Here is a 26,446-nt window from a genome sequence, read left to right as displayed (position 1 = left end):
ACACTGGCCGGGGAGGCAAACTGGAGCCAAATGTTTGATGGAATGCATTGAAGCCAATCAGAGCCAGCTGGACCAGCTTATGAACAAACTGTCTTTTATGATTGTGACCTTTGTCAGATAATTGGTTAAAAAAATAAAGACATTCAATAAATAATTTTATTTAATTTATCTAAAGAGCACAGCTGGAATTGACAGACCAAGAAAGGGACTTGTGTACAACACAGCAAGGACTCCTATATTAGAAATATTTGCCAAAACAAAAAAAATATATATATATCTACAAGATCATATCGCGGCACGGCAAGTGATGCGCTACATGCGTGTGCACACTTGTGTGTGGTTGTGTGGTATGGGGAGGGGGGGTAAGAAGAGTGGGCTGTCTCCCGTGGGCTCTGATGTCACAGTGGTGTGCCCACCAGGGGCAGGCATGCAATTATGGAACAGGAGTTGGATTCTTATTAATTTTGTTTTGTGAGGTGAAGTTTGATTTCAGTGTGGGGGAGGGGGGGGGGGTGGGGGGGGGCGGGGAAAGGGAGAAGGAAGGCTTTGAAAGAGTGCTCTCACTGCAGTTTCCTGCAATGCAGTGCAAGTGTGAGCAGAATTCTGAGAAGGTTTGAAGCTTTGGGTGGTGGAGGCGTATTTTTGCTGCGTTAGCTGGGAGGAAATGCGTTAGGGGACCGGGGTCACCGCAAGGTCACAATCTCCCTCCTTATAAGGCCTTGGCTTGGGGCTACGGTAGAAATTTCAACTTGACAATGGTTGGAAATGAGGGAGGGGGGTAACGTTACTGATATAAGCAATGATATATCGAACTGCGAACAAATTGTTTGTCTTTCCTACCCAGTTTCCTAATCTATTGGGTCTCAAAGTACCCCCATAGGGGTTAATATAGCATCAAAATGTGCAGGTGTAGGGTACCCTCACAAAAAACATGCAGTAATCCTGGTCACTAAACTGCCTCCCCCTGGCCAGCCGGGGCGCCTGATGGAGGGGAAAGGAACTGGTTGGAATAACGTGTTCCTTCCACGTGCTACGTCCAACCAGGGAAACTCCCCCCTGTCAGGAGCAACTTGGACACTCAGGCATGAAGGAAGCATGAGTTCAAGTCCGTTGCTCTCCCCTTGTCCCCCATATATGGGGACTAGGTTGGTGGAGGGTGTGTAGAGCCCAGGATCACATTAGATGATTGACACAGGGGTGAAAAATGGGTTACAAAATCGTGGGATAAAAACATTTAAAAGAAAATGTGTTTAGCCACTTGAACCCCATACATCTAGCGTGGTAAACCACTCCCCCTTGAAAATATTTCATTCCATGTGCCATTTTCAGAAAGATTTGAAAAAACTTGATTACAGTTGGCTATAAACCTGAAATTGCACCTTCTTAAACTAAACTGTGCTGTACTGCATATGGAACCTGGGAAAACATGCACATGTACATGTGTTACTATTTTTCGACTCCTTGATTACTATTTATTCTATCCCTTTGTTTGCTGTGCTTTTGTTGTTTTGAATGTTATGCTATCCAATCTATGCTGCTGCATTGTCTGTAAGGAAGCCAAACAAAAATAAGTTTTACTGTTACGTACCTGTACACAAGATGTAACAATAAATACCTTGAACCTTAATTTGAACCACAAATCTTCTAAGGGGCATACATATGAATTTGGGGGTCCTCGACATGAAAGTGTTTGAGAACCACTGTCCTAAACTAGTCTAGTGTTGTGTCAAAGACCTCTTCGCAGTTTGACGCAGAACTGCCATTTTCTAAATTACGCCTCTTGATTCACATTGATATGATAGGACTTGCCGGGCCAGACATGCTTCAAGACATTGTTACCTTACAAAATTGGATTTGGCCATTTGAATTAAGACTTAAATTGGTTTAACGAGATGGGCTGTACGCAATGAGGGAGCATAATCAGAGATGAGAATTGGATGAGGGGAGGAACGAGCTGGAGTAATTAATTAAGAACCAGGCTACTTTAACTCCTTCAGACCTGAGGACGTGTCTGTGTCACCTTAGCTTTTAACCACTTTAACCAGTATTTTAGACTTTAGCTGTTGAAAAATAGCAGATCTACAAGCTTGTAGATCTGCCATTCTTGAAAATGTGTGCACATCGCTGAATATATATTCCTTCACAGCAAACGTTTTTAACTCAAATATTTGCTCCTGGAGGTCCCTGGAACAACATTATTTTCAGATGGGGGTCACGTCCAAATACAGATAATTCTGGGGCTCCTTGACATGAAATAGTTTGAGATCCACTTACGTACATAGAAACATAAGGATTTTCAGAAAACGGTTTAGAAAGATTTAGAAGACATATTGTAGAGTCTGGTCTCAGGTCATAATGTGTTAAAAGCGTGCAGATTAAAACAAAAAGATCTGCTCACCAAATGGCTCCCGTTAACAGGATTTGATTTAATCAGACTTTAGAAGTCTGAGGAAGGGCCTACTGTATAGTGTTGCTCCAAACATCTGTACTTTACCACTTTCACAACCCGGTGTCTCCATTTCAGGCACGAAGCATTTCAGGAATAGCCAACGTGTGAGCTTGTAGATCGACTCTTTTAAGCGTGACAGTCGTGTCTAAATGGTGCATTTACATACATAGCACCTTTATTCAAAGTGATTTACATTACATTCACCCAATCGACGGTGGAGGACACAAAGCAAGGCACTAACCTGCTCATTGGCAAACAGTTAACCCTAACCCAAAAATCAACAGTTAGGGGTTAACCCTAACCCAAAAATCTTATGATATTTATTAGTTGACTAAAACTAAATGGAATTTCCTTCAAAAATTGCTGTCAAAATCAACATTGCTCTCTAGGGGTGCAACGATACGACAGCGATACGATACACATTACAGTGCATGCCGGTTGACGATACGATACATGGACGGTATTGGTTCATTCATGGAGATTCAATGATTTGAAATCGATACAGTAACTACTGTATTTAGCAAACGCATTCAATCTGTGTGAAACGTGTGGATAGTGTAGGTTTTTTTTTAAAGGGAAACATGTATTATTATGGCTATAAATGAGTAAACACTGATTCTCTGAGATTATATTTGAACACATATGGACAAACCTGCACCTTGACACAGATAATACACACATTTATCAATAGACAAAGTGTAGCTACACAGCATGGAAAGGAAAATGTATTCAACCCCTCTTTTTACCTTTTCTTCTTAAAAATGCTAAATACAATGCACAGCACATGAATACTGTGTACCTAGTATTGATACAATCGATTATTTGCATTGCAAAACCATTCGATAGCGCTTGCTTCCATTGCAAAGCAATGTGATAAGATACAAAGTCAAGCTTTACGATTTGTTGCTGTTCACATTTCAATTATACTGCTTCAATTCTTGAAATATTTTGATGCATTTACTATAGTGTTGCACCCCTACTGCTCTCCGATAGCATAAAGCAGGGCAACACTGCCTCTCTGTAAGTGTACAGAATGCACTGCTCTGCCTGTGTGCTGGACTGGAGCATCTCGGTGTCACACTGCGAGAGAGAGGCAAATCTGCTGAAAATAAAGAAATAAATAAAATACATCTGCATCTGAGTGACAACACAATAGTGACAGAGCGGGTCCATATATGGCCAGAGAGCGAGGAGCTAGGGGAACCGGAACTGCAGGAGCTTCCACGTCCATATTTAGCATGCGGAAGGAAGACCGCGAGAGAGAGAGAGCGAGAGAGAGAGCTCCGCTTTTCAGACGATGTTGTGACATCACTGCCGACGAGCCTTTTTGGACAGCGCTGAGCGCACTCCTCTCCTCCTCCTCATCATCATGCACTCTCTCTCTCTCTCTCTCTCTCTCTTTCTATGTTTGATCTATTTTTAGAAACTCGTGTGTGTGTGCGGTGGACGGGCAGCGTGCTTTCTCCACCAGCTCCCACATCAATGCGGGGGCGTTGTTCTCAGAATGAGAGAGAGAGTGTGTGTGTGTGTGTGTGTGTGTGTGTGTGTGAGGGGGGGGGGGGGGGGGGGTCTGACTTATACTTAATTTGTGCACCACAAGTCCATAGTATACCCGTCTGGGGATATGACGATATGCGTATTGTTTTGCTTTCTTTTGCTGAATGCAGTTAATTTGGTTGATTGAGTGCAGATAGGGAGTTCCAGGGGGTCCCCAGCTAAATGACAGTTAGACATTTGTACACTCTCTGAGTTGAATGAACATTTTTACAATAATTATTATACGGGGTCCCAGAGATGTAAATGCCATTAAATGGGTGTCTGAGGGCTAATGCATGTCAAACTGGGGATCATTGAAATTACAATGGTTGAGAATCACTGCTAGAGCACAAATAGCAGATCTACAAGCTCACAATGAGTCACGGGGGAAAGATAAGACCGCACTTGTATGTTTAATGCATGTTCAAATGCAAGGCAACATTTACAGCTGTGATTTCTGTTACATTTTGCGAGCCACACTCAAAGTGAAAACTTCCAGCCAATTAAACCTCTTGATGTCAAAATAGCTGAACATTCAACCACTTATGTTTGCTATTCTGAGCTCTCGGGGCTGCGCATCAGCTTTGCCATAAGTGATAAACAAGCTCTTGAACAAACACGAGTCACCGTGAGTGGATGATGTGTGTCAGTATTAGGTGTATTTTGGGAGCCGTTAGCGTGGATCAGGGCAGGCAACCTTAAGCATTGGTGACTGCCAACACTGGCACAGGGGAGGGCGAACACTGGCACACTGGCATAAGTGTGAGAGAAACATAGGTTTTTCAGAAAACTCATGATTTGTAGAATCTGGTCTCATTGGGTTAAATCTATGCTTAAAATCCCTTTTATATTCACAATCCCCCTGATGAACTTGCCCTTTATGATAAGAAGGGTTTGCCTTGCTGCTTTTAATGTTTTTCTACTGTTAGTTGAGGAGCTTAGGGAGACATAAGGGATATTTCACGCCAATCCGTCTAAAAGCGCCAAGTTTTGCACAGATGTAGCCCAGGGCATGCTCTAATGATTTAGCTAGGGCGCCCAAACCGGTGACACAGCGGCATATGGCCACCATTAACATTGTATAAGTTGTTAATTTAACAACTTATACAAGGCAACATTTTCTAAATTTCGTTATGCTTTAAGTAGCATGTAACTAGGGGGTTTTCATGTTTCCAAGCAACAACATCAGTTAAAGGAAGGGAAAAACAAAAACAGTTATTTATAGGAATGCTTTTTGAAACAAATGGGTTTTTAACTGGCTTATGGCCAGCCTAATTAACACCTTGAGGGCCCGGGCCCATTTAATAAAATGTGCCCATCGTCAACAAGTGCCTCTAGGCTGTAGAGCGATGCAATCAGTTTTCATAGCACTAATTTGACGGAGATTATGAATCTCCGTCTCGGGCACATGACTGTGCACTTGAACTTGACAGTGATTTACGTCATGGGCCCTGATGGTGTCAACAGTGGATTGTGGCTTCTGCCTGCACTATTAATGTGTTTAATTCGTCATTTTAATGCCAATAGAAAAATCTGTGACATACACACTATATCTTATTTAAACACATTTAAAACGTGTAAGGGAGTCAGTGAGGCGAATTCTTTCTGGAAGCGCATTCCATAGCTTATACTGTAGGTGCTCGGATGGCGAAGGCCCGATCACCCTTCGTGACATAGTTCGCAGTGAGAGTTTTTAGGAGCCCCTTGCCTCCAGACCTCAGGCTGCGAGGAGGGTCATGAGGGGAAGGAGCTCCGTGATATAGCGAGGGGCAAGACCTCTTTGAGCCTTAAAAGAGATTAAAATCATTTTAAAATCAATGGCCGAATTTAGCCCAAGTGTTTTTTGTGCAAAACTAATGCTTGGAATGGATTCAGAATCATGAAAACCCCCTAGTTTGACACGTCACATTCTACTTAAAGCATAATGGAATTTAGAAAATGTTGCCTTATATACGATGTTAATGGTGGCCATATGGTTTTGGCCGACCTCAAAGGTCGCCAGCTCGGGCGCCCCGAGCAAAATCATTAGAGCATACCCTGGGGGCCTGGGCTAAATCAGTCTAAATTTGGCGCTTTTAGACGAATTAGCGTGAGTGAAATATCCCTTATCTCTCCGTAAGCTCTTCCACTATATGTACTTGGGGTTGTTTTTATTACTGACTGTTTTTCCCCTTTGTTTTCTCTTTTCTTTCTGACCTGTGTTTTCGCTCATTTGAACTATGAATCTTTTCACGATGTTTTGATCTGACTGACGCCCCTAATAAACGTATCATGTAAAGTTGTTATACAAATTACGCCGTTTCAGCTACAAGTCTGCACTGGCACATGCACGCGTGTGTGTATCGACGTGTATGTACAGTGCGTGTTTTGACAGATTTAATCTATCCGTAGCCTGCTCCCCTGCGGTGGCTGTGGTGTACACAGTGTACACACCAACTGTGCACGGTGTAGCTTGAAAAAGGCAATTAAAAACAGCAGTATTCTCTTTCCAGGATGCACGGCAAAATCATGAGTGTTTTAACTCTGAGTGTACACTCTCAAAGTTACAAATGGATAAGTAAACACTAGAGTATTAGTAATGATGGGCATTTAGTCACCAATGTGGAATGAAGCCTTTGAGCTGTGTGCCTTGTGTTCGTTAGATAACTAAACCTGAGGGGACATTCGTGAAATCCCACAGGTTTCCAATGCAGCGCAGAATGATGGACCGCAGAACCAGTTTGTACGTTCCACCCAAGAAAACACAATGTGTGTGTGTGTGTGTGTGTGTTGTTTCCATGTATGTTCACTATGTCACTATGTTCATTGTGCTCTGTAGGCCATGTTTCATCAGACAGTGATAGCTGGATACTGTAGATATAGGAAGGAACGAACGAAGCATTCACAACTAAACATAATATGATTAAATGGTGTTTTCTATCAATACCATTTATTATACCAGCTATTCTGAATAATTGTCATCGTATATATGTCTAATGAAGATACTATTGATCTGCAGTCAGGCCCAAACCCTAACCTTAACCGTGGAAGCCAACAGGACTAACGGGATGTTGGACCCCCCTCCTCGTGTCCCCTGCTGTCTCCCCTGTCACTTGCGGGGAAATAATGTGTGCACGTACTAGTGCCCATTAGTTCCCAACCGTTTTTAAACCATTATTTTCTTCCAATGCAGTCCTCGTGACAATTAATCCTCCAAACACATTTCTGTTGCTGCCACTGCTATTGTACCCTATACTGGCTCACTGCTAGCCAATGAGGAGTCTCAAAACACTGCTATTGTACCCTATACTGGCTCACTGCTAGCCAATGAGGAGTCCCAAAACACTGTTATTGCATCCTATACTGGCTCACTGCTAGCCAATGAGGAGTCCCAAAACACTGCTATTTTAACCTATACTGGCTCACTGCTAGCCAATGAGGAGCCCCAAAACACTGCTATTGCACCCTATACTGGCTCACTGCTAGCCAATGAGGAGCCCCAAACCACTGCTATTGTACCCTATACTGGCTCACTGCTAGCCAATGAGGAGCCCCAAAACACTGCTATTGTACCCTATACTGGCTCACTGCTAGCCAATGAGGAGCCCCAAAACGGGAGTCTACGTAGCGCTAAGGCCCGTCACAATAATTACATAATCGCCTAATCACAATCATTTAGATAAATTAATCAAGCTTACGTCACAAAGTGTTTGTGACGTGCTTGTAGATTTCCGCTATTTTGTAAATCTTTTGGAAAGAAAGAATTATAAAAAAATATTAAATGTGTCTGTGATTTCTTTGTGTATTTACGTTATATATATATATTTTTTTACTCACGTGGTAGAAACAGCTACATCCCGATCTGACGCGCACGTGGCCACGCGCACGCTTAATAGTCCCCTTTCTCCTCAAAATGAGACAAACTACGATCTTTGGGCCTTATAAAACTCTAAACTTTCATCGCGCTAAGAAAATGAATCCATCGCGCATCGACACACATCCTAGAATGAGAACGAGGCCCAAATATGGAGGGCTATCACTTCCGGGTCGGGTGGAAGTGGTCACATCTTCTGCGTATTTCGCGCAATTGCCTGGCACTGGCCTCACGATCCCGCCTATTGCAACGGGAGGGAATGTGTTAAGACACCACGCTTGCTGGCTGACAGGCACTCGGGCGGCTGCACCACTGAGCTGACGCTCATTTTAATGCTCAGATTAAATACATTGTTCCAGTAATTACAACTTCCTCTCTCTCTCTCAGCAAGAATTTGCTCCCAGAGTTCACAGCCATGTAAATGGTGCATTTATATAATGGTGCATTTATAATGCGCCTTTATCCAAGGTGCTTTACATAGATTGTGCACTACATTCACATTCATACACCGATGACAAACTATGCAAGGCACCAACATGCACATCGGGAGTAATTAGGGGGTTCAGAGTCTTGCTCAAGGACACTAAGCCCACAGCGATCATCGAACTGAGAACTTCAACATCCTGCCGCTCTACCGCCCTGAGCCACTGCCGCCCCCACAAAACACAACCTCCATAAGGTTCCATATGGTTCCTTATTTCCCTGACTCATCTTGGTAAGGCAGCAGTTTCATTGTTTGCAACATTGTAGCACGGCACACACACGCACACGCACACACACACAGTTGATTTAACCGAGAGTGTACAAGTGGGTCTACACCCTCACAGGTCCATTTGGTTACATTTGTACACTCTGAGCTTCAGACACGCTGCCTCAGGAGACTTGGCTCAGATCGGAGGCCATTTGACTGCATGCCCTTTGCTGACGTCGACCGCAGGCCAAGTTCGAACCAACAACCTTCCGCAAGTGCATTATAATGCATTTTAAGACCGGTCCTTAATAAACAGTCGTCTTACCACATAGATAGGTATAGTATGTATAGAATATAACACAATCTGAGGGGGCAGATATTATGCACACAACGTGCAAGTCAAATTCACATTATGCGTCCATCCACGCAGACATACGTGTCAGCATTTAGGACCATTCTGTTTTTAGACGCAGACAGCGGTCGTCGTCATCCCCCCCTCCTCCAGGGGCGATGCTGATATGTGAGGACAGCATCAATCTGGCTGCTCAGCCTAGCTTGTAATTTAAACCCAGAGGCACAGGGAGGCACTGCTGAGTTTAACCACTTGAACAACAGCATTCCTAATTCCTATTCTGAGGCGAACATATACAAAAAAAAAAACATTGCCGATCTACACGTTGTGACGCGATGGATTTGGAAAGACGAAGATCTCTGTCCATGCATGGTACTCAATGTGTTAAAGCATCTGTGTAACCACCTTAACACTTATTTTATACTTTGGCTATTAAATATACTATACATAGATATGTATGTATCTATATACAAGCTCATAGCGTGTCACTTCATGCCTTTCATATTTTGAGATGTCAAATACATACCAAATACATTCTTTGGGGGTCCTTGACATAAAATTGTTTGAGCACCATGACTGCAACTGTTTTAGAAGAAGACATTTTGTAGAACCGGACTCTGGTCTTATAGTGTAGAGTTGGCTGGGATGAGGATGTCACTGCCACAGAGATAATGGAGCTGAAGCAGGGCTCCGAGAATGCACTGGGGGGGGGGGGGTACGGAATTGGAGCGGACACACAGTTGCACACACACACAGTCCCTCCCACACACACACACCCCTCCCCACACACACACACCCCCCCCCCCCCCCCCCCCACACACACACACACAAACCACAGTAAAATCCTCTGTGTATACTCCAAAGAATGTACAAATGGGAACACATTGACCCTGTTACAGGTCCATTCAGCTCCATTTGTACACCCTTTTGAAGTTAAATTAATACAGGGATTTCAGTGTTTGGAAGAAAACCAAACAAACGTGATGTGAGAGTATAGCCAAAAACACAAATGCAGAGAGAGAGAGAGTGCTTTTATATCCACCTAACCTCGCTTCATATTATCCATACCTTGCGCGCACACGCAATTTAAACCCAGAGGTTTAGTGTGATGCACGTCCAGTTTGGGCGTCCATTTTAGATGCTAAATAATAAGCGTCAATGCTTGTGAGCTAAAACGAGGCCATCCTTGCTCTAGAAAGCGCCAATGTTCCAATCGGCATCACCGGACAATCAGAAAAGACCTCAGAACATTGCACATCTTGTCAAAAGTTCAAAACCATGGAGAGCGCCGTAGATTTAGAGTTATTCAGCTTTTTAGTCCGCCTGTATACAAGAAGTGAACGGCAGTGCGCACACGCGATACCGGCGTAGGATCGCTGAAGAAGGCCAAGCTAAAAAACAAACAAGAAATCAGCGATCCGGTTTGACATCAATAATAAAGCTTATATGACGGAACGTTCCGCCAGAAGCGGTTGCCGGTTGGATTCTATATGGCGGACCGTTCCGTCACAAGCAGTCTTTGTGTTTTAACAGGTGTGCTACTGTTGCTTGCGTTGCCAGACTGTTGCATGAGCCATCATGAGCAAAATATAAAGCGGAAGTGGAGCCTCCTTTCCCACTTCCGTTTCGTCTTTAGTCTCGCAAATGTATCCTAATATAAATAGAAATCATCTGCAGCTTAGCACAAATGGAAATAAAATTTAAAAAAAACTCTAATTTGTGAACTGAAATGACAAACAGATTACTCGGATTTCGGGAGCGGTAGTTCCAGACTCTATATAGCATTCGGAGATTGTGGAATAGTTTATATAACATTACCCATTTCCCCTTCCTTGTCTGAAAGTCTACCATCTATAATGAGCAGAACCAGAGCCAATCCAACCTGAACCAAGACCAAGCACATTGTGAAAGCTGCGGCTGTTTTTGTTTTTAATATAAGGGGAAAAGTCATGAAATATTCATTTGTGCAATTTCCCCCAGAATAGCAATTTTAAAGATGTTGTTTAACATGGAAACGGCGAATACATTCTGCATTATACGATGGGGTAATCTGCTGCGCCTTTTATTTCAAATGAAATGTCAAATGAGAGATGAAATGTGTGAATAATTGAAACGCTTTGAAAAGTTATAAGACGAAAGCCACTAAAGACAGCTCTATAGCTTCTTCAACGTTGGGGGAATCATGCCAGGAGATGAACAAAACAAGCACTGCGGTAACACAGGAATGAAATTGCACAGAAAATGATTGTTCATGACAACAGGTGAGGCGGCAGGTATAGAAAGTCGTATGAAACATCCAAATCACACCTTGTGAGGCCTCGAAACACTTTGCTAAAATTGCACAAAACAATAGGGAGCTATCCATGTTGGAGCATGTATGCATGTGTGTGTGTGTGTGTGTGTGTGTGTGTGTGTGTGTGTGTGTGTATGTGTGTGTGTGTGGTGTGAGTGTGTGCGTGGAATACCAAACGACTCGCCCCTTTACCAACTGGCCCCGGGCGCACATACTGCGGAACAGCGCGGCGAGATGGTTTAGGGGCGACCGTACCCGATACCTGTGCGTGTGTGTGTGTGTGCATGTGTGTATCTGCGTGTTGTTTTGTACTGTATACATCCAGTTGCAGGTTGGTCATTGGCTGCTTCTGCCCAAAGCCTATAGTTTACGTCCCACAGTATCCCATATAGTTACACCTACAGCGCTACAGTCAGCCACTACTAGGACTCACCGAGATCCTTTGAGCCTTGACTCTGGCTGGCCATCTCGCCCATCCGCACCAGAGCGTCGAAGTAGCCCTTTGCAGCAAATGTCACACCTGGAAACATGGAAGCATTGGGCATCAGATCATGGGTGCGGAGTGGGACATGAGCCCGATCTCACCCAAACACGGTGAAAGAATAACACAGATTGGCAATTCCGTACATACACTACTAGAAAACCCCCAAATGAGGAGGCAAGTGCTCTCCCCACAACGGGTTGCAACTCGGACGGGGCCTTCACAACGTTCGCCACGGCAACTCGCTCGCTTTAGCTCGCTCGGTGGTGGCTCTCGTTGCTCAAGTTCGCTTGGGGATTTGGGGGTTTTCTAGTAGTGTATGTACAGAATTGCCAATCCATGTGATTTCACCGTGTTTGGGTGAGATCGGGTTGGGAAAACGGTATCTTTGGCGGCCCTCTAGCTCCCCTGTTGGCCGCAGAGGGTGGGCATGGGAAATAAATTGCTATAAGAGATACTATGGAGAGACTGAAAGGAAGGAGGGGAAAGTAAACAACAATGACAAAAAGCACTAGAGGAAATAGAGCAACTAAAGGAAATGCTAACGGATAGAAGAAGCTAAATGAGAGCAAGATAGAAGCTGCGAACTAAGAACAGACCATTCTTAACCGTTAGGAAAACCCAAGGCGTGATGTAATAATAAAGGCTGTTAAGAGAAGAAGAAAAGAAGACCAATTCTAAGAGCGCCGTTGTGGAGCCACCTTAGACAAAAGCTCATTAAATGCCCAAACAAAAGCATCTCTCAACCATCTTAAGTTTTAAAATGAAGTTTTCTCACATGGGAACAAATAATGAGACACTCACTCATGCTACAACCAAGGTTACGCTAGTAGTATCCCAAAGTTACTGTTCACTTTGCGTGACAGAGAGGTCAAAGTATTCAGCCATTCGAGTGCTGCAGCTGCACCCCTTCGGCACCACGCCGGGAACCCCTTTGGCACCCCACCGGCGGCGCCGTCTATCATCACACGGAAACGGGAACAAAGGTGCGACAACGCGACCACTCCCTCCGTCCCCCAGCAGAGGGACACTCTGAACTCACCGGCATGAGTCTATTATAGTCATGGAAGCAGTTGATTGGAGTTAAGGGAGGTCAGAAGGGTGAGCCACACGCCGGGGGAGCAGTGATTATGACAGCGGAAACATGGCCAGTATAAAAAGAAAATACATATGGATGAGGAGTGTGTGGATTACAGGCAGCCGGCCAGCCACACTGATGGCTGTTTGGTGATTTTAGCCAACAGCCAGATGGCTTTCCAGAATGCACACTACACTCTGTTTAGATTAGCGATGAAGACCTTTGCCGTCAGAAGGTCCCCAGAAGATGGAACGACCTGTGCCAAGAACTAGGGTTAATTTGTAGTGTGCACATGATGCAGCGATATTGTAGCCTGCATGGCTCCAGACCATATAGACGGACGTGTCCTATATATAAGTTTCAAACTCAAATTGGTTAGGCCTACATCATCCAAATATGTCGGTGTTGTACAGGGTGTACAGGGTTTGATGAGGTCAGTTCAACATAATGAATGTCAGAACAGGTCAGCTCCATATATGGAGATCTAAGGGTTTGATGAGGTGAGATCAACATACGGTATGGAACGAATTCTGTATTCTGTACTGGCCATTATATGGAGCATGTCTTGAGCTTACAGGGTTTTATGAGGTCAGATCAACATATGGAATTCATTCTGAATTGGCCATATATGGAAAATTAAGAAAATGCTTAGTTAAAAAGATAGGTTTTTGTCCATTTTAAAAAGCATCAGTGGACTGTGGTGCTCTCAGGTGTGCTGGGAGGGAGTTCCACAGACATGGGGGCTGCCCGATGGTGCGGGGGGGGGGGGGGGGGGGGGGGGGGGATTGGTGTTGGGGATGGAGAGAAGGTGGGTGTTGGTAGAAGAGCAGAGGCTTCGAGTGGTGGGTTTAGGGGCGATGAGTTCTGTAATGTGTGTGTGTGTGTGTGTGTGTGTGTGTGTGTGTGTGTGTGTGTGTGTGTGTGTGGGGGGGGTGTACGATAGCACACTGTACCAAAGTGTTGCCTTTTCATGCAAGGACCCCCATCTGAAAATATTGTGTGCCAAGGACCCCGAGAAGAGAAGATTTGTGTTCTTTTTTTTATCAAAATTAATCAAAATGTCTCCAATATAGCAGATGTACAGTACAAAGCTCACTGTGTATTTTTGAGAAGCCAATCCGTAAGTGTGGACTTAGTGGTTGTGTTGTATATTAACTAATGTTTCTGGGGACCTCCTGGAAGAACCCTCCCAAAGACCCCTGGTGAGTCCACTTCCTGATTTAACTGTGAAGCACAAGAAAAGTACAATATCATTTTTTTTATTATTATATAATGATTACACTGCAGGGAAAAAGACAGACAATATTTACTCTCGATAGTAAACACAACAGAACAAGCTTGCATTGCATTGCTGTCTTTTCCTGTGGCTGACTGACGTCCTTAGAGACCAGGACTGACGCCTTCCATTATGCAACTTATTGTTCTCCTTCCTGACTATGAAACTGAGAGAGTCTGGCTGCACACTCCATATAAACAATAGACATGGCTAGCACAATAATGCTTCAATAACTCTTCCCACCTCTTGAGAAAATGATCAAAACAAAGCTCCGTCTGCTCCGGAATCCCTTCTTTATTATTAAGAATCCTGGACTGTAAACCACCCAGAAACTATAACCAAAACAAATTGAAGGCAAACACAAGCACGAGACGGCGCTATCTAGCGTGTGCAGAGCTTCAATCTGTCATGACATGGTTGAGTTCAGACCATGATGACAAAATATGATAAATGACACATTATGAACATCGTTCATAAACAGATTTTAAAGAACAACATACCATCGGACGGTAAGCCTGGACACGAGAGACTGTGGGATTTCTAGGTAGTTGCATTGGTCATCACTGCACACGGTCACGGCCGTCCACCCAAAGATGTTTCAGGAGCACGCACACGCATTGATTACAAACAACCCTTCATTTTGCACCTCAACAAAGTTTACAAAAGGCGGCCAAGTGCCGGGTGTCCCACCTGAGCCTATAGACCGGCAGATCAAAGAATGGCCAATTGTGTGACCTAGTAGTATAGGTGTTAAGCAACATGTGCGTGGCGCAGTGGTGTCATGGTGTTTTTTTTACTGGTACGTACCACAGCGTTTTAATGATGTCATGTGTCATGTATGATGTCATGTGCACGCACGAGCGTGCATGTGCGCATCATGGCATGCACACAGAACAGCGGATATAGCCGAAGCCTATTGTTAAATAGTGTATGAGAGTTTTAGACAAAAACACAAAAGTAGACTTAAAATAGTAAGACAAACATCTTTACTGCACACTAGCGGAACTAAAAAGTTTGCTTTTGGACGAATAAATCTGTGGAGTAAGAGGCATTATTCTTGTGTGCAGAACAGCAGCAGTACCCTACTGGAGCCATAGCCTACTGCTGTAAGTGTGCATGCTTACCGTATAGGCTATGTGCTCTCAGGTAAACAGTTAAAGCTGTCCTGTTGTTATCATAGTAGTAGCCATTTGATTCGGCACGGTACTTGACACGGCGTAAAAATAGGGGGTGGGGGGGCGCCAGTAAATCTAGACCACTGGGTACTTGGTGCGTCTTGGAAAGTCTGGTGACGCGAGGTTGATTAGGTGCGTCTTCTCTTGAATCTAGGGGGACGCATTCTAGCGTGCACGCACATGCACCGCTCCGTTCCTGCGCGTGCACGTCAAAAAATTACTGGTACCACAGCGTGGTACTGCGTTCTACGAGCATGACACCACTGGCGTGGAGTGTCCCTGCCATCCTACTATAGCAAAGATAAAATCAGCAATGCAACAGTGGTTGTGTGCTAGCCTCGGCACGGAGGCATTTATTTTCATATTCGGCTCAAAAATAAAAGCCAGGGGAGGAAACCCTTTGGAAAATTACTTTGTCAGTCTTCCAGGTCCTTCAAAACGCCACTGTGCAACTTCCATTGAAATGAATAGCGGGGGACAGGGCTGTCTAACTATATTATAACTACGTTATAGCCAGCGTTCAGGACAGGTAAGGGTAGGACTAGCTTGGGGGAGATCTGTCTGTGGCACGGCGATCTGGCTGGGCGTGGACAGACAGGGATATGAGTGATTGGACGGAAGAGGGAGGCGTGAAGAGGAGTAGAAGAACGGTGATCAAGGCCGATATGGGGACTCGATCGTGGAGCAAGTGACGTACGCGGTGCCTCCCCTCGCCTCTTCCGCAGTCAATTAAACCAGAACGAGTGGCGAGACCCGGCTCTGAACCGGCTTATCTGCCCATTGATCAGCTGTTGTACTCCATGCTTCGTTCACAGCTCACACCCCTCTTTCCCCGCTCAACCCACTCGGATCTCCGTCAAGCTTTTAACATCCTCCATCAGATGCCCTCATTACTTCCTCTCCTACACAGTACAGTACACACTCTTATCCTTCTTCCTTTCCATTTCTCACGGTTAAATTCTTCCTGGTGACAGCTCTCTCTCCGCCCCCCCGCCCTCATAGCTCTATGGTGCATCGTGGGACTGAGTGACAAGTCCCCACCTTTCCTGCCATCCATCCATCCATCCACCCACCCATCCATCCATCCATCCATCCATCCACCCACCCACCCACCCATCCATCCATCCATCCACCCACCCATCCATCCATCCAGCCCACACAGAGGGTGGGCTGTACTGTACTGTACTGTACTGTACTGTACTGTACTGTACTGTACTGTACTGTACTTGTACTGTAATGACCATGTTGCATCCATGAAGCTATGTGACAAGTTTAGGGATGTCAATTGTTGATTCATTCATTCATTAACTGATAACTTTATCGATCAACTAACCGGTTAGTTGATAAGTGGCATTTATTTTTTTGTATAAAAAGAAAATGATCAGAGATATCTTAATTTCCCTCAATGTCTAACATAAAAATCTACATTTTGCTGATATACAGAAATAATACATATAATATACAGGACAGGTATATTATATAACTTAATCAAGTATTAATTTGACTATTTGAGATACAGGGCCAGACAATGGCATCTTTGTATGTTTGTATGAGGAAACAAATTAAATGCCACATGCAAAAAGTAGAGACCTTTCTGTGACTACCAAAGGTGTGGGGGACGGACGACGATGACTTTTTTTACCGGCCTACATGTGCGTTCCTCGGCCACGTGTGCGCACGCAGACAGCATTCACAGAACACCGCCCAATAATACAAGTTTCTGTTCAAAGCATCTCATTCTGCAGTCCCACCTTGCTGTGCATCAAACCAAGCACTTCACAATCAAACACAACCGTCTGGAATGGAGCCAAACGGGTCTCTCTCCGTGTCATTCCACTCCCCCCCCCCCCCCCCCCTACCGCGGCTGCTACTACACACCCATAGGCTCATTCCCGACCTCAACAACCAAGAGGTGCTATAATGGCTATTGTTTGCGGTATCCCGATGGATTGCCTACTGCAGGGTTCCCATGCAGCTTTGCGGCGTGCTTTATTCCAACTCCCTCTGTCTCTCTCTGAGTGCACTCTGTATAAAAGCCCAGGCATTGCTGGCTGCCTGGCATTGACAAAGTGTAATCCCCGGCTCTTGGGAGTCGCAGGGCTATTTTTAGCCTTATCTATCTAGACTGTGCTGAGCGAGGCCTCCTTCCTTTTATTGGCCTGTGAGTTTCTCAGAGACTTCCCTGCTCCTCCCTCTCGATGCCGGGGAAGGATTGCTCACGGAACACAGCCGGGCACAGCTGCAGACATTGGTGGAAAAACGTACTCACACTACACTCACATTATCAATACTGCAATGTAGAAATAGCAAAAGTATTGACATAAAAATGTTCTTAAAGTATACCAAAAGTAGAAAGTACTCGTTATGCGGAATGTCGCATTTCAAGTTTTCAAATGTATAATATTATTTTGAAATTAGCAGATCTACGAGCTCACAATGAGTCACATCGCGACGCATTGTGAGCTTTTTAGATTGTCTACTGGCTGAAATGTCCTATATAATAATAACAATATAGGGCTGAAGTGGGTAATGTATGTTTTGTAATTAATAATCCAAATCTACAAAGTAACTAGTAAATAAAGCTGTATGTAGTGGAGTAAAAGTACTGTAAAATGTGATGGTGCAGATCATGATGCCATGCATAGATATTAACCCATTTTGGGCGGGAACCACTTTTGGTGTTAGCTATTGAAAAATAGCAGATCTACAAGCTCATAGCTTGGCGCACTACGAGCTTGTAGGTCTGCTATTTTTGAAAAATCAAAGAACGACTGACATAGAAACATAGCTTTTTCTGATCTCAGGTCAAAATGGGTTAAAAAAAAGTGAGGGGCGCTCTTATCATCATACATCCTCACGACTCTGTCATATTTTCTTTGGTCTGCAGGTACACACAGTCCTACTCTCGTCTCGGAACATATTTCATAATTCCTCGGATAAGCCAGACGACGCCATCTTGTCGTCCTCCCGGCAGAATGAATGAAGTGGAAGAGACAAGCGCTTAAAAGACGCCTTATCACAGCCGTCGCTCAAATGACGCCCTGGAGCCCACCAGGCTTATCCGAGTCAGAGCGCGGCGGCCCTGTCTGTCACCGGTTCAACGTGCTGGGGACATTAGTTTTGATGAGAGTCCAAAACCTAATCAACATTCATACAATTATGCAAATTAGAGACGCCTAATGACCGGCTCTCACCAGAATCCATGTAACACAGATTAATAAGTATGATGACATGCTGCGGTGTCGAGGTAATGATCACCGATGTCGGTTCCTGTCAGCTCTGTAGCTGACGAAAGCACGCACACACACACACACACACACACACACACACACACACACACACACACACACACACACACACACACACACACACACACACACACACACACACACACACACACACACACACACACACACACACACACACACACACACACACACACACACACACACACACACACACACACACACACACACACACACACACACTCTAGCAAACCGATGGACCGATCAGCAGGAGGTTTCTCGTGCATGTGCCAATAGGCCATTGAAGTTTTACATTAATTTTTTGTATTATTTTATTTCATAATGTAGTGTTTCTCAACATCTGGCCTGGCGACCACTGTAATTCAGAGATCACAAATTAAACCAAGGGAATCCTTCCGGGTCCATTTGGTTCCATTTGTATTAACAGTAATGATCTACTGCAGGGGCTTTCAACTGATTATGAACCAGGGACCACCACCCTGACTGAGAATCAACCTGCTGGGGACCACCGTTGTGTTGGGAGGGGGGATATGGGCGTTGTGTACCTTCCATGTGTACCTTCCATATTAAAATCATGTTGCTATTGTAACTTACTGTATGAGCGAGCAGACGCATGCAATTAATTATGGGCACATTTCCTTATAATGGTGACTCAACCAGGCAATCCGGTACAGTTTCTCTTGAGATTCTACCTCCCTTTTCTGTGGAAGTTCTTGACGTCCGACTTCTCAGTAACTGACAACATCGACGCGTCATCATATGTCACCACGTCATTTACTGCATTGTTTCTCAACTTGTGGTCAATACAATAAATTAAAATACAAACTTCACTTTCCTACATTACTAAATGCAATACCTTCACGGACCACCACAGACCACCTGTTGAAAACCCATGATCTACTGTGTAGATTGAAACAAGCAGCTGCAGCAAGCTCTCGTTTAAGAACATCAATAATCAGTTTTGTGCCGCAAATTCTTCCTCAGCCAACGGCTTCGCGTTCAGAGTATGGGCTTTATGTCGTTCAGACTATGGGTTTAATGGGTAAGTCTCCCATTGGCTTAGATGCAGCCTAGAGGCAGCCAATCATGAAAAGGTCTCCACTACTGTCGCTTCAAGCAGCTGTCAAATTTATCAAACGTAGTCTCATGAATATCAAACTGGGGGTCCTTGAAAGTTTGAGAATCACTGTTAAAGGAAGTCAAAGGGGGTCTGATCTGATCTGGCTGAAACTAGGGATGTTCCATATTAATCGGCCACCCGATATTATCAGTCTGAACTAAGAGTTGGACAATTTTGGAAAATCGACCCCCCAAAAAAAGCCAAATGGAACACCCCTATCTGGAGCCTGGCCTTACATCACGGATAGTGTCATAGTTTTTATTTAGTTTTGAATACAATTCCATTTACTTTTAGTTGTCCGGTATGTTTTAGTGTTGGTCTAGTTTTAGTCGACTAAATCGTGAGAATCTAGTCGACTAAATCTACAGTTGATTGTGTGAGTGTGTGTGTGTGTGTGTGTGTGCGTGCGCACGCGTGCGTGCGTGCGTGTGTGAGCGCGCACGTGTGTGTCTGTTCTTACAGGTTTTTTTGTTACCCAAGCTCGCAATGAACGTTCAGTCTTAAGCCCAAACCACACCAAAGGGTCGGGCCGGGACAAAACGTTTTTTTTTTAAGGTAAACCACACCAATGCACCTCAATGAGTTGCATTGGTGTGGTTTACCTTAAAAAACGTTGTCCCGACGCGACCCTTTGGTGTGGTTTGGGCTCTATTCTTCCGATTGTTAATTTCAGTCTCACTCCTCCTCTCCCTCTCCCTGTGCTGTGTCCTGGATAGATACCGCCGTAGCGGTGTCCGTTCTCTTTTCCGTGGACCCCTGGGGGCCGTGGGGGAGGGGGCTATTCTCAGAGCTAGTCTCCCTGCTCCACTTCCCATTGGCCTGTGCTCCATTTAGCTCCGCTCCTCCCCCCCCCCCCCCCCTCCTCCCGAATCCCTCAAGACATTTACATCAGCTTCAGTCTCCTCAACCTTGAGCCATCATCACTGATTTTATGAATGCAATGTTCTGCCATTTCTGACCCCAATAAGCCTAAGGGCAAAACATTGCAGATCCACAAGCTCACAATATGCCACGTGGTGCCTGTAGTGTAGAACTCTGTAGATCATCTGTTTTTGGTGTGCGACACCACCATAACTCGGAACCTAACTCATAAACCAAACCTCTAATTTCCTGATAATCCCACCCCCAATCTTTTCTTAATTGTATAAGTCTAACGCCAGGGCTCCACCGGGCGCGTCCGCGTCGCGTCACCGTCACAGAATGTTCCCTTTTGAATCAATGAAGGGTGGCTCCACTGCCCGCGTTGCATCGCGTCTCCGTCACCATTCAAATTGAACCGGTTCGTTTTTTGACGCACGCGACGGAGACGCAACGCGCCCGGTGGAGCCCTGGCGTTAGGAATCATTCCGAACCATGAAACAACCAATGTTTCTTACTATACTTGTGGGGACATTCGCCCCTTGCAAGTATAGTAACACGCACGCAAGCAAGCGATTATTATTAATTATTTAAAACCACATATTACACACATAAAGACGCCAGGAAAGTGTCCCTTTAATTCTTTCTCTGCTGGCTAGCTGTTAGCATTTATGTTCCCAGTGCCACCATACACGTTTACTTTAAGAGAAGGAGTTTGACCCCCATCCCCCCCCCCCCCCCCCCACACACACACACACACACACTTTAGAATCATTGGCACAAGCATACACCGTTTACCTCTCGCCACTTATGGAGGTTTGAAAATCCTGCTTGTAACAGAGTTAATCGGAGATCAGATTTTACGTCCCATAGCTGGTGGTGACAGGGTGTTGCCAAAGCAACCGGACCAATGTTAAAGGATGCCGTGGGGCTCAACCATTATATATACGGAGTATACGTTGGGGTCCGTATATATACAGACCCCTAGCGCCCCCTGCGGTTTAGGGTTAGAGATGAATGGGGGGGGGGGGGGGTTATTGACCCAACTACATGAGCAGCGACAGAAGAACAACACCCCATAACAGCACATGGAGCCGAGGTCATCTCTAGCTGAGACTGACCGAGAGAGGACAGAAAAGCAAGCAGCGGCCGGCAAGTGTCCCGAGGGCAAGCTGTGGCCCGTTACCTGGACCACAAGGCAAAGAGGAGGAGGAGGAATGACAGACAGGGGGATGAGAGAGTGAGAGAGTGAGAGAGAGTGAGAGTGAGAGAAAAAAATGGGGTTTGTGTACTCACTGGAGAGTGCTTTCTCGTAGCTCTTCCCCATGGCGACGAAGTTCCGCAGGCACGGGTTGAACTGCTCCATGATAGACTGCGAACAGAGAGAGAGAGAGAGCACGTTTGGGTTTTTTGTCGTTAAGTTAAAGCCTGGTTTGGTGCATCATCATCATCGTGCGGTGCGACATACGGAGGGTAATGGAAGCATAAGTCACCCACACGAGGAGAAGGGAAGGGAGACAGTCAGACAGAGAGCGAGCGAGCGGGAGGCAGTAGGCTGCTACAGTGCACTCACACGCACCACTCTTTAGTAGGACACAGACAGACAGACAGACAGACAGACACCACCGCTCATTCAGGGGGAAGAAGCAAACTATGAGGGAGAGGAGAAGTGTGAGGCACTGTGCAAACTCACACTATCATGGGCTAGAGAGAGAGGGAGAGAGAGAGAGCGAGACCACTGATGGTTTTAGTGTGTATAAAGCGTGTCTGTGCGTGCGACTGTGTGTGTGACTGTGTGCGTGCGTGCGTGCGTATAGCAAATTATAATATCTTGGGTCGAGTTTGCTAAAGCCACTATTTGGGGATTTCTCATTGTGCAAGGGGTGTTCCTGCACGAAAGTTGCCATGTTGGACACCAGCCTTTATCCCTAAAACTCCTGCGCTATACCTGCGTTACATTAAGCATACAGTAGGTGTGGTTTGGGCGTTACAACATTAAAACCAAATGATGACCGTGAGAGAAGACTGTGCAAGCCATTATCCATTATCCCCAGTGGAATCGTATGCCCTCTCCTTCTGCCCATAGAAGAGCGACGTTGCCTTGGAATAAATGTATATTTGATATGTTTGGGTTTCGTGTATAAATCGTGATTGTATCGTCTCTCTATCAAACGATATCAAGCGAAAAGCTAATTATATGAAAATGGGTTGTACTTATGTGTTAATTTTTTAACTGAGGGGAACAGCAAAATAGGAAATGTGACTCTTTAGCAGAGAGAGCAAGTATATAAGTACACTAGAGATCCACCGAAAACCCAAAGTATACCGAATTAACAATAAAATATATCCGACACCGCCGGCGAGTTCGGGGCCGTGTTTCATTTTATTATGTCCAGCCTATAGGCCTGCAGGTACCTCGAGCCCCGAGCCCGTTTATCATGCCGTGTAACATCAGAGTGGAATCTGAGAAGACCCCGTGCAGGCTCTGCGTGGATCAGGAGGAGAAAATGATGCTGCGATGCAGCAGAAGGAGATAAAAAGGTTGAGCTGCGGCGTCCGTGGTGTCACCCAGGCTGCCCGATGAGAGAGAGAAGATCAGAAGCTGAAAACATGTCGTTTGATTTGTCTTTCATGTTGGCTGATAATATAAAAATGATGGAACAATTTTAGACATGGGTTTCCACCTGACAGCAACGATGCGATACCCAACAGCCTATCACAGCCTATCTCCAGGCGGACGGACACATGGTCGCAGATAGAAAAGAACGCCAACGACTGAGAAGTCTGGAGGTCCCTTGTCGACGGCCTGGCTATATACCCTAGTAAGGGTGTCAGTAAGTAAGCAACAGCAGGGGTCGGTTGTATGCATCTTGGAAATAGAAACAAATCAGATCTTGGAACTCCAAGGTCCAATTGGTGTTCGGGTCCATCGTGCACACCGCAAACCTCAGGGTTAACTTTCTATTTGTATTTGAGAGGGTACAAATGTAATCAAAAGGAACTCATACATTTGCACACTCCCATAAATAAAATACAGTACAGTATACATTCACTCTAAAGTTAAAGTTGCAGAAAGTGTTTATTTCCCTGTTCCCCGTTACTGACACACTCAATCACTATCATAATAATAGCAGTGCACTCAATTAAAACTCCCTAACTAAAAGCTTTTTGTTTAACCAAAATATATCACTTTTGTCTCTCTCTGAAGCTTGCAATATCATGGTCAGGGGGGCGTAAAATAAATGGACCATTTCCAGTTCTGGATGCTCCATGATCCATCTGAATATTATACAGTCACGACAGTCACGACTGTTACAACCCGTTTGTGTTCTCCATGCAGGAGCCTTTTTCTCTCTCTCACGCACGCACTCACGCACGCATTCACTTTCTCTCCTCCCTGACAGAAGTATAGATCCCCTCTCTCCTGCCACCTGTGTGGGATCATCCACCTCAACAGCACAGGGTCGTTGGACGTGAGCGCTGTGACGTTTCAGTGGACCCTCAGGTCACCCACTGTCCACTGACTGGGCTGTCAGTGGCCCACCAGCAGAGGGAGGGGGGCCTGCTGGCAGTTAGCGCAAGAAATGTAGCACCGATCGATCCAGTGGTTCACGAGATTAGCCCCAGACTGTGTGTGTGTGTGTGTGTGTGTGTGTGTGTGTGTGCTCGCTGTGTGTGCAAACTGCATTTGCCTCAGCATGCAAGCAGTGGAGGGTGTCCAGTGTATACTCCACACACAATAAGCAGAGGTTCTGAAGGAAAAGCCATGAAGGCATACAAGGACTTATTCTCTTCTCCTCCTCCTCCTCCTCCTCCTCTCTGCTTCATCCCTGTTGTTCCCTCAGCATCACACCTCCTCCTCCTCCTCCTCCTCCTCTCTGCTTCATCCCTGTTGTTCCCTCAGCATCACACCTCCTCCTCCTCCTCCTCTCTGCTTCATCCCTGTTGTTCCCTCAGCATCACACCTCCTCCTCCTCCTCCTCCTCCTCCTCCTCCTCTCTGCTTCATCCCTGTTGTTCCCTCAGCATCACACCTCCTCCTCCTCCTCCTCCTCTCTGCTTCATCCCTGTTGTTCCCTCAGCATCACGCCTCCTCCTCCTCCTCCTCCTCCTCCTCTCTGCTTCATCCCTGTTGTTCCCTCAGCATCACACCTCCTCCTCCTCCTCCTCCTCCTCCTCCTCCCTGCTTCATCCCTGTTGTTCCCTCAGTATCACGCCTCCTCCTCCTCCTCCTCCTCCTCCTCTCTGCTTCATCCCCGTTGTTCCCTCAGCATCGCGCCTCCTCCTCCTCCTCCTCCTCCTCCTCCTCCTCCTCCTCCTCCTCCTCCCCTCAGCAGCATGCAGTGTGCAGAGGAGCAGTGAGTGAGTCAGCCTCCTACACAGTCCAGGCTGCCCTTTCTTCCACCACGCTGCCTCTGACACCAACCCACAAATCACAACAACTAGTACAGCAACAATCCTCCCTTTCTGCAATCCACATTTTTAATGTAATAATAATAATAAACAGTAATAATAATATATTACTGTTAGTCCATATAGAAGGCCCCAATAAGCAGAAGGGGGATTCATAAAACCATGTAAAGGAGTTATGTTCCATGTGACTTGTGGATGGACACTTGGACAGTCAGACAGTCATTGAGACATGTCAGGCAATAAGACATGCAGGCAGTAAGACATGTCAGGCAGTAAGACCAGCAGGCAGTAAGACATGTCAGGCAATAAGACATGCAGGCAGTAAGACATGCCAGGCAGTAAGACAGGCAGGCAGTAAGACAGGCAGTCAGTAAGCCATGTCAGGCATGTCACAGTCACCATCCAAAGCAGCCAGCCTCTGCTGAACAGTGATGCCAGGCGTGACAGATTCTGTTGTGTGAGCAGAGTAATGAGCCAGCGCTCGCACACGCACTCACACAATAATGCTTGGGTGTGCTGTGCATTGCTGGGGACAAACAAACAAAACTATTTATAGTCCAATACCCCCTGCCATCCCGCTGTTCCCTGCATCTCCGTGCGCATCTTCTGTTACGTAACAAGCTTTGTCTGCTAAACAAACTCATTGCCTCCTTGGCAGTCCAGCAGTGGTGTAATCCACTGGTTCTCCAACTTTTTCATGTCAGGGACCCCAAAAAGTGACGCCAATTATCCCGCGGACCCCCATTTGGAAAGGTATGCCAGGGACCCCCATAAGACAAGATTTGTACGGCTCTAGCAATGATTCTCAACACGTTTAATTTCAAGGACCCACAGTTTGACATGCATTAGTCTACACGCCCCCATTTAATGGCATTTCTCCGAGTTAGACCCACAAGGGTCCATTTGGTTTCCAACTATAATTTAGCTGGGGACCCCCTGGAACTCCCTCAAGGACCCCTGGTGTAATCAGTATACACGCATCATCTTTGGCAGGAATGAAAGAAAGCGTAGTAGAGGAAGCTCATATGAATATCAAATATGCAGAGCCGCCACTCTCTGAATATGAAAATGTCACACCTCGCCCTGAATAAACAGCTGGCGTGGAATGTGAAGAAAAACACCAACAACAACAGTGGTGCCAGGGGTATTGAGAAGCGCGCGGGGGTGTGTGTGTGTGTGTGTGTGTGTGTGCGTGCGTGTGCATATATGCGTGTGTGAGAGAGGGGGAGAGAGAGAGAGAGAGAGAGAGAGAGAGAGAGAGATATTAAGAAGGATGAGAGTGTTAATTAGTGTCATTAGAATGGTATGAGTGTTTTGAATCAAGTCATCATCCAACAGGTCTGACCTCACGTCCTACATTCCTCTTTGGAGATGCCAGAAAATCATGGAAGCTTAACCCATTTAGGCCCGACGTCGAAATAAAATAAATAGTTTTCTGAAATACCTATGAATTATATGTATTTCCAGGAACCCCCCCAGAAGCAAATATTTGAGTTAAAAACATTCGTTCTGAAAGAACATATATTCAAAGATTTGTGCCGCATTTTCATGATTTTTCAAGAATAGCTAAAGCATAACATAGTGCTTAAAACACCAAAAAGGGTTC

General features: G+C 45.4%; 1 protein-coding gene across 1 annotated transcript in view; it reads right to left on the bottom strand.

Moving 5' to 3' along the window:
* baiap2b (BAR/IMD domain containing adaptor protein 2b) overlaps positions 1-26,446 on the bottom strand; it is an 81,819-nt gene that overhangs the window by 40,070 nt on the left and 15,303 nt on the right. Inside the window, exons 2-3 of the mRNA XM_080788531.1 lie at positions 21,725-21,800; positions 11,608-11,694 (exon numbers count right to left, since the gene is read on the bottom strand). Of these exons, the coding sequence (XP_080644657.1) occupies positions 11,608-11,694; positions 21,725-21,800 (163 nt within the window). The remainder of the gene's footprint in view (positions 1-11,607; positions 11,695-21,724; positions 21,801-26,446) is intronic.

Source organism: Protomyctophum bolini (assembly GCF_963924005.1).
Source record: "Protomyctophum bolini genome assembly, chromosome: 18".
Taxonomy (NCBI): Eukaryota; Metazoa; Chordata; class Actinopteri; order Myctophiformes; family Myctophidae; genus Protomyctophum; species Protomyctophum bolini.
Note: the sequence above shows the minus strand (reverse complement) of the source record. Positions and strands in the feature narration are given on the sequence as shown.